Source organism: Phascolarctos cinereus, unplaced genomic scaffold (assembly GCF_003287225.1).
Source record: "Phascolarctos cinereus isolate Bilbo 61053 unplaced genomic scaffold, phaCin_HiC Scaffold_5;HRSCAF=322, whole genome shotgun sequence".
NCBI classification, from domain to species: domain Eukaryota; kingdom Metazoa; phylum Chordata; class Mammalia; order Diprotodontia; family Phascolarctidae; genus Phascolarctos; species Phascolarctos cinereus.
In genome coordinates this window covers 415,768,569-415,777,729 of record NW_027555958.1, presented here as the reverse complement: position 1 = coordinate 415,777,729, position 9,161 = coordinate 415,768,569, and the positions used below count along the sequence as shown (strand labels likewise).

General features: G+C 41.1%; 1 protein-coding gene across 1 annotated transcript in view; it reads left to right on the top strand.

Moving 5' to 3' along the window:
• The first annotated feature begins 646 nt into the window (after window positions 1-646).
• The window catches only part of SUCO (SUN domain containing ossification factor), a 96,559-nt gene continuing 88,044 nt past the window's right edge, over window positions 647-9,161 (top strand). The window contains 1 exon segment of the mRNA XM_078156494.1: window positions 647-731. Within this exon segment, the coding sequence (XP_078012620.1) occupies window positions 670-731 (62 nt within the window). The 5' untranslated portion in view covers window positions 647-669.

Genomic DNA, 9,161 nt, shown 5'->3' with positions numbered 1-9,161 from the left:
GACTGGGAACGGTTCCGACTCGGCTCTTTGTTCCCTCCCCCGCCCCGCCCCCTCTCTGGGCGGAGCGGGAGCTTTAAGAGGGGGCGTGGCCTCTGCTGAGGCTGGTGGATGTGGGAGTGGAGACGAGTGACGCGTCTCCTTCCTGCTCAGCGGCGCGTGAGGTGTCACGGCCGCGCTGGTGATTGGCTGCCGCGAGTGGCTTACGGAGCAGCCGTTGGTTGCGAGCAGCACGGAGCGAGGCTCGGGGTGGGCGGGGGGGATATGGGGCAGCGGCGGCGGCGGCGGCGGTGGCGGCAGCAGCGGCGTTGGCGGCTGCTGGAGGAGGCGGGCGCGAGTGAGCCGGCGACAGCAGCCGCGGCAGCCTCGGCAGCCTCGGCAGCAGCAGCCGCCTCCCGAGTCCCCCGGCCCTGAGCAGCCCCTCAGCCCGTGCCTGTCACTCCTCGGCAGAGGGCGGCGCGGGCGCAGCCCCCTCCCGTCTCTCCCCGCCGCTCGCAGCGTCGCCGCCCTCGGCACTCTCGGTCCCTTCCTCCTGCTCCTGCTCCTCTCCTGCTCCTGCTCCGACTCCGACTCCGGCTCCGGCTCCGGCTCCGGCTCCTCCATCTTGGCTCCGGCAGCCGTGGCTGCGGGGACGATGTGCCGCCTTCTGGCCGGGGGAAGAAGGAGGAGAAGATGAAGAAGTACCGGCGGGCCTTGGCCCTGGTTTCCTGCCTCTTCCTCTGCTCCCTGGTCTGGTGAGTCGCTCCGGCCTCAGCTTTCCGCCGGGCCGTCAGTCCCCCAGTCCCCGGACTTCGGGGTGCCCCCCAGAGTTCACTAAGAACTCGCAGCGGGTGCCTGGGTGCGGATATGCCGTGCTTGCATCTCCCAGTCCGGAGTGTTGGGGCGGGGGGAGGAGGGGGAAGGCCCTTGGGGAGCAGGAACTAGAAAGTGCCTTCAGCGTGGCACCGGGGTCTGAAGCAAGCTTGTGTGTGCCCGGAGTGCTGCCCGTAGAATGGCACACGCACGTTGCTGGAGCTCGACAGTCCCCCCGTGTTTTGATGGAGTTTGAAGGCCACTTCATAAAAGCATCCCCTCTTGAGCAAGTTTTTTTTTTTTTTTGCTTTGCGTTGTATCCCCAGCCCTCAGCACCATGCCTGGCACATAGCAGGCTCTTAATAAGTAGGTTCTGTAGACCTGACAACACTCCGGATGGGAGGTTTAAAGATCCGAACGTTACGGGTGTTCAATACGAGGCATCCGGCGAATGATAGGGTTTAGCGTGTTTTGGGGAATCTTGGGTTACTTTCTGGTGCCCTGAAGAGAGACTTTTGTTGTGATGTGAAGGGTTGGCGGTGATTGATGGTCTTTGCCCTAGTACCTAGAAGCTAAAGGGGTAGTATTCCTTTACGTTATTTTTTGTGGCTTTACGTTTTCAGGGACTGCATTTTGAGGGCTCGAAACATATTCAAGAATGTTTCTGGGTCCTGTTATTCATACTCCCCTTTTATGATGTATGTGTTTTGATCGGATAAGGTTGATAGGACCAAAGGAAGAAAACTTTCACTTTTAGTCAGCTAATCCAGTCCCCTCAGTTCACAATTGAGGAAACTGAGACTTTAGAACAAGGTCATTGTTGTTCCTCGTTTTTAGTCACGTCCAACTCTTAGTGACCCCGTTTGGAGTTTTCTTGCCAAAGATACTGGAGTGTTTTGCCGTTTCTTTTTCCTGCTCATTTTACAGATGAGGGAACTGAGGCAAACAGGGTTAAGTGACTTGTCCAGGGTCACACAGATTTGAACTCAGTGTTCCATCCAGTGCCACCACTAGTGACCCAGGGTCACATAGGTATTAAATGGCAGAGCTGGAATTTGAACCCAGCTGCTTTGACTCTATACCCCAGCTCTTTTTCCCCCATGTGACATTGTGCTTGAATACTCAGTTGGCCTATGATCTCATTCATTTTGGTATTTCTCCAACAGGTGAAGATCACAAAACCATGCCTTCTCCCTATATAGCATCATTGGAAATACTGGTGATAAAAGATGAAATGAGGATTTGCGTGGAGGATTATATTGCTACTTTTGAGGAAATTAGTTCTGCTGTTGTCTTTCTTCTCTTAAATTCCTGGCCCAACGTTTGCCTATTTGCAGTGTTTGTCCTACACATTTTCACTACTAGATTTCATTCAGTGGGCCGAGGGATCACAGGACATCCCAAAATGTAGGCAGTAGCAGTCATTCATCATCCACTTAGTTTTTCCTGTGCAGGTTGTTAGACTGATATCTTTAGAGTGGCTACAGATCTTATTGAAGAATGTTATGGTATGAACTGCTTTTGCTTTTATCTTTGTGTTGCCATTATCTAGCAATGCGTCTGACACATAATAGGTGTTTAATAATAAATAAATGCCTGTTGATTTCTGGGGTTTTATGCACAGCACTTTATTCAGATGTTCTTGGAAGTCTTGTTCTATGCTTTTATCCTTCCCCAAAGAATTCGAGAGAGAGAGAGAGAGAGAGAGAGAGAGAGAGAGAGAGAGAGAGAGAGAGAGAGAGAAAATGAATGAGAGAATGAGAATGAATGCAAGAGAGGGCTATCTCGGTGAATGTGGAAGATATTTCATAATATAAGACTCTCAATAATGTTAGGGTAAAAGTAACACTAGTTGGATTGTTATTTATAGAAATAAAAAGCTTAATACAGTTTCTGAAAGACTCATACATTTGTAAATTCCTAATATTATTTGGATTCTGAAGATATCGAAGACTGAAAAGGTAAAGCATAAAGAAAATTTTTTTGCTTGGGGGGAGTTTCAAATTTAGAAATGAAGCAAAGATTAGAGAGTTCTTTTACCTTCTACTCCAACCCTTCAGTTTTCTTTTGTTTTTTAAAGTTTTGGTTGTTCTGTACCTAGAAATGTATCTTTTTAGTTTTGATAGTTTTAGTTTTGACAGCTTCAAAAAAAAAGAAAAATAAAAGTTTGAATAGTGGAAGAAGTTATAACTAGAAGGTAAAATGTTTCCAAACCCCTTCTGACTTAAATTTATCATGCTATCATTATCATAGATAATCTAGGGTTGAATAAAATCTTAATTCTTGTCTTTTGCCATTATTAAAATTTATTTCTTAAGTACACAAAAATAGTGTATTATAGTGAGAAGAGAGCTAGCTTGCTAGATAGCAGAGGAAGGTTAGCCTGGTATCCAAGAGCTGACTGAGTTTTTCACTAGTGCAGTTATTCCTATTTCTGAAGTTTCCATTCAACTATAAAAGATGATAGGTTTGAATTAAAATTAAGTAAAGGCATAAGAAATTTATTGGCATAAGACACTGCTTGGTAGGTTTTGAGATTTTTGGTTTTTTGGATAGCCAAAATTGGAGATATATAAGCAATTTGACCATCCTTTGGTAGTAGCCTTACTAACAAGTTGCCTTATTTAGGCTTATGGAATCATTGAATAAAGGATTGTTCAGCTCATTATTAGTTTGCTCTTGTTTGTTCTCCAATGGCTCTTTGGTTTTTTGGGAGAGGAAAGGAAATACAGAGAGACTATAAGAAAAAAGAGAGCAAAATGTTCCAAAACAACAAAATTGTCATTCCCAATGAGACTCATGGTTCTGGGATCAAGTTGTCAATGAAGTGTCCAAAGAACTAGTCATTGGTGGACCTTGTACTTTCTGATGACAACTTTATAGGTATGTTATAGTTGTTTCTCTTAGTAAATTGTGTTCTTGTTTTTTTTTTCCTATCTATATCACTTCTTTAGAAAGTGAATATTTACATAAATTTTGAAACATATTACCCACTGGGTGAAGTCATAGAACTTTTCCTTTGCCCTAAACCTAACTTTACATATAGTTTGCTGGAACAGTCTATGTTCTTTGCTTATGCACGTCGTAATCTTGTTGATTTTGATTGTTTCCTCTCAGAGGAATAGATGTTAGAGAGGACCTTCAAGACCATCTAGTCCAGCCCTTTTTATTTTGTGAATGAGGTCTAGAGTTTGTCACTTACACACAGTTGTTCCTGCAGCCCGAAGAGCCATGTTTCTGCGATGTCTTTGTAGGGGTAACCTTTTCTTACCATCTTTCTAGTTTCCTTTGCATTGCATCCAGGCTGTATAAAATATTCTAATTGATATGCCTAAGTTTTGTATAAACCTGGCTTTCTTGGAGAGGCAGCAGGATAGAGTGGTACTGGATTTGGTATCTGAAGACTTGGATTTTGGATCCAGCTTTGACATTTATTAAATTGTGTTATTATAGGAAAATTACTTATTTTACTACCTATCTCATTGTTAGGAAAGAGTTTTGTAAACCCAAAAGGCATTATATGTAAATGTGAACTGTTATGATAATCTTTAACTCCCCCCCAACACTTTTTTTTCTCTTATAGAAGAATATTAGGCCAGTTTCCTGCAGTGATTCAAAGTTTCCTAGGACTTGACTGGATTACACTCAGAATTTTCTGTGTGTGTTTGTTTATGTGTTTGTGAGTCAGTCAGTACACACTTTTAAAATTGATAAGTATCATCTAGTGTCGTAGGATCATAAGATTTAGATTGGAAAGGCTATTTGAGATCATTATAAGCCAGTCTCTTCATTTTACTATTAGGGAAACTAAGGCCCAGATAGGGGAAAATACTTGAGAATCATTCAGGTAGTTACTCATACTCAACATACTAACACAAGTCTTCTGATTCCAAATCTGTGTTCTTTTCATTACAACTCAAAAATCCATCTGTTACCTTTCAGTTTGTACAAATTTTTAAAAGAACTTTGTTTTTTCTTTTCATGTCACCTTGACATGTCAGAATTTTAGTTACTTTTTCTTTGCAATTTTTTTTTTCTTTTGCTTTTTGGTGAGGCAGTCAGGGTTAAGTGACTTGCCCAGGGTCACACAGCTAGTGTCATGGGTCTGGTCCGAGGTCAAATTTGAACTTGGGTCCTCCTGATTCCAAGGCAGGAGCTCAAATATTTTTATGAAGATGCTAAGTAAAGAGATATGGGCTGGACCCATGATTTCATTACCAATGCTTTCTCTGCAATTTATAGTCTTAACAAATTGCCTAGAGTCCCAAAAGGCTAAATGATACCCTTTTGTAGATCCAATATATGTCAAAGGTTGGACTTGAACCCCAGGTCTTCTGGTTTTGAGGCTAGCTGTCTCTTACCATACTGATAATAATACCCAAATCTTGTGCTTCTTTGAAAATCTTCATTTTTGTCCTTTGATTTTTGTCTTTTAAGTCAGTTAGTTGGCTATTGAGCACAATATCTATATAACCTGCAATCTCATGGTGATTCTGGTTTTTTTTTATGTACTTGGTTAGGCTTTTTGAAAAGCCTAAATTGATTATATCCCTAAATTTCAATTATTTGCATATTTCCCATCTTTGGGACCTCTAATAAACTAATCAGACATCAAGATGTGAAATCATAGGGAAAAATGACTAGAAAATTAAAGCAAAAAAAAAATCTAATTTTTTTCCTGAATTTTTCTTGGTTTAAAAAGAAAACAACCCATGTAATTGTGTGACTACGATGCCAAAAATAAGAGTGATATTGAACATTTTTTAAAAAAAATGCACCAAAGAGGACAAAAGAAAGATCAGATGGAAGCAGAGACAAACATTGCAATTTAGAGAGTAACATGTAGAATTTGTTATATACTTTAATAAAAGCAAGCAGTGTGAAATGGAGATTCCAGTTTGTAGAGAATCCTTCTGTCTTCTAAGTATGGAAATGCACTTTTTTGGTGTTTCAAGTTTAGAATACGAAACTTTTTTTAAAGAGTCTCTTTCTCTAGTCCAGGTGAGTGAGAGGTGTTATGAGCCCCGACTCATGGTGGCTGTGTGAGTAAAGAGGAGATGGATGTGAGAGTAGAAGTAGAATGGACAGGACTTGGCAAATGATAGGATCGAATTGGATGTTGGTTGAGGAAGAGTCAGGAGTGGTGCATGAATTGAAGGTTGTGAATCTGAGTAACTGGAAGGAGATGGTGTTCTACTTGACTGCTTTCCAGGTTTCTTATGTACTTTACTCTCTTTTTCACATTCTGTTATGATCCAGGAGGCTGGATCATAGTAGTACTGGCCTTCTTACTGTTCCTTGTATTCATCACTCCATTTCTAAACTCAAATGCATTTTCACTGGCTTTCCTCCATGCCTGGAAGGCTCTCCTTCTTCACCTTCACCTCCTGGCTTTCCTAACCTCCTTCAAGTCTCAGCTAAAATTCCTCCTTCTGCAAGAATCCTTTCGTGATTACCCCTTAGGGAAGGCACTAGCTTTTCTTCTGAGATTATGTACAATTTTTTCTGTATATATCTTGTTTGTACATAGTAGACCCCATTAGATTATGATCCCCTTGAAGGTAGGACTCTTTTGCCTTTCCTTGTATCCCCAGTGCACATAGTGAGCACTTTACAAATGCTTTTTGACTTGACAAGACCAGAGAAGTTTAAAAAAGGAATGTCATTTTGAGAGAAAGGTAATGAATCCAGTTTTAGGTAATGTTAAGTTGAGGATACTTATTATCTAGTTGAAAATGGCCAATATGCATTTGGTAATGCAGGACCAAAGCTCAAATGAGAGACTGGGCTTGGATATGGAGACCAATAGTAATCTTTTTTGTGCTGGAGGCAATTGGGGTTAAGTGACATGCCCAGGGTCACATAGCTAGTGAGAATCATATGTCTGAGGTCACATTTGAACTCAGGTCCTCCTGACTCCAGGGCTGATGCTCTATCCACTGTGCCACCTAGTTGCCCCTCAGTAATCTTTATAGAGATTAATAATTAAACCAAGAGGAATTGATGAGCTCACCAAGAGAGAAAGGAAGGCTACCCAGTCAGTAAACACTTATTAAGCACCTACTTTGTGCCAGGCACTGTGCTAATAAATGTTGGAGAATTTAAAAAAAGAAAGGCTCCTCTCCAGGAGCTCAGTCTATTGAGGGAGACAGTATGTAAAGAAGTATGTACAGACAAAATATATACAGGATAAATAGGAAATAATCAACAGGGAGGTCACTAAAATTAAAGGACAGAGGAAGGAATTGGAGAAAAGCTTCTTTATAGAAGGTAGATTTTAATTGGACTGGAAAGGTAGTGGGGGCAGGTTATTAAGGTTCAAAGGGTTTCAGGTGCCAAACAGGATTTTTACATTTGATTCTGGGGTCAGACCTGTAATTTTGGAAGATCAGTTTGACAACTGAGGGGAGGATAGACTAGAATGAAGAGAGACTTGTGACCGGGGGGACCAATTAGCAGGCTCTTGCAGTAAACCAGGAAAGAGGTGATTAGGGTGGTAGGAGTGTGAGAGGGGAGAAGGGGTCTATGTGAGAGATGTTAAGAAGGTTCACCACAATGGATATGGAGAGTGAGGGAGACTGAAGACTCAAGGATGACATCTGGGTTGAGAGCTTGTGACTAGGAGGATAGTGGTACCCCTCAGTAGTAGTAGGGAAGTTAGGAACGGGAAGAGGAAGAGGGTTTGGTTGGGGGAAAAGATAAAGTTCATTTTGAAAATGTATTTGAGATGTCCAGTATGGGAGACTGGAAATCAGCAGAGAGATTAACATTGGATAAATATATTTGAGAAGCATAGACATGATAATTAAATCCACTGGTGTTCATGAGATCATCAGCTGAAATAGTACGAAGGGAGAAGAGAAGAGGGCCCAAAACAGCCATGGTTATTGGGCATGACCTGAGTGAAGATCAATAAAGGAAACTGAGAAGGAGCTGTCAGGAGAACCAGGACAAAAGAGAAAATTTAGAGATGAGAGTAGCAAGAAGAGGGTGTTAAAGGCTACACAAAAAAGGTTGAAGATTGAAAAAAGGCTGTTGGATTTGGCAAATAAGAGATCCTTAGTCACTTTGGAGGGAGCAGTTTCAATTGAGTGGCAAAATTGGAAGACTTTGTAGAAGACTGAGAATTGGAAGATATCCGTTAATTGAAGAATGGCTGAATAAATTGTATGAATATGATGGAATACTGTTAAACCATAAAAACATTTTAAATGCTACAAATTTAGAGAAACACCTAGATGACTTGAATGAACTGATGCAGAATGAGGAAAAAAAAAGAACCAGAATAATTTGCACATTGACCACTGTGTAAAGCAACACAGTATTGAAAAGCTGTAGAACTCTGGTATAGCCATTGATGTTCATGAACTTATAAGACTAATGATCAAGCATGCCATTAGTTATTTAGCAGAAAGGTGATAGATTAGAGATATATAAGAGAAATACATTTTCAGATATGGCCAATGTGTTGACTTGTTTTGCTTGATTATGTGTGTTACAAGAGAAGGCGTCTGGGGCAGCTAGGTGGCACAATGGTAGAGCACCGGCCCCGGATTCAGGAGGACCTGAGTTCAAATTCAGCCTCAGACACATGACACTACCTGTGTGACCCTGGGTAAGTCACTTAACCCAGATTGCCTCATCAAAAAGCAAAAAAAAAAAAAAAAGGAAGGCGGCTTCTATTTTTGAAGTGGAAGGGTTAAATTGGTGGAGTTAGTGATAGATGTAAAAAAAAAATCAATCAAACCTTTAAAAAGTACACAGAAAAGAAAAGAAATTCGGAAGCCTATTCAAACTGGGTTACCTTGTCACTACTGTGTTAAATATAGTGTATGTTTTTTTAAAAAACAAATTGTTAACAGGTTTGCAGTTTCGTATACTGCCTGTGTTCTTTGTATATTGAAATGTTCATGTTTAAGTTCATAATAAAAATGAAATGTAAATAAAAAATTATGAGTAGAGAAGAAGAAGGCAAAAGGGATTGGTGCCTTTTCTAGAGTTTTGGCTGTAAAAAAGAGGAGGAATAGATTATATAGGATGATAGCTTGAGAACATGATAAAGTCTGGTGAGTGTTTTTTTTAAAATGAAGGAAAACCAGGGGATGTTTGTAAGCAGTAGAGAATGTAGGTGGTAGATAGGGAGAGATTGAAGAGTAGAGGGAGAGATGATGATTATGTGAGCATGTTGGGGAGCAGGGGGTGGCCAGTGAGGGATGTAGATATTTAAAGGATTGTACAAATTTTACCTGTTGGCTGGGCTGCATATCAACAACACAGAGCTGTATGAAATGTTTTTGTGTCAATAATAGATTTACATAGACCTTTAAAAAGTATTTAACTTCCCATTTGATAGCTGACATTTATGTAGTTCT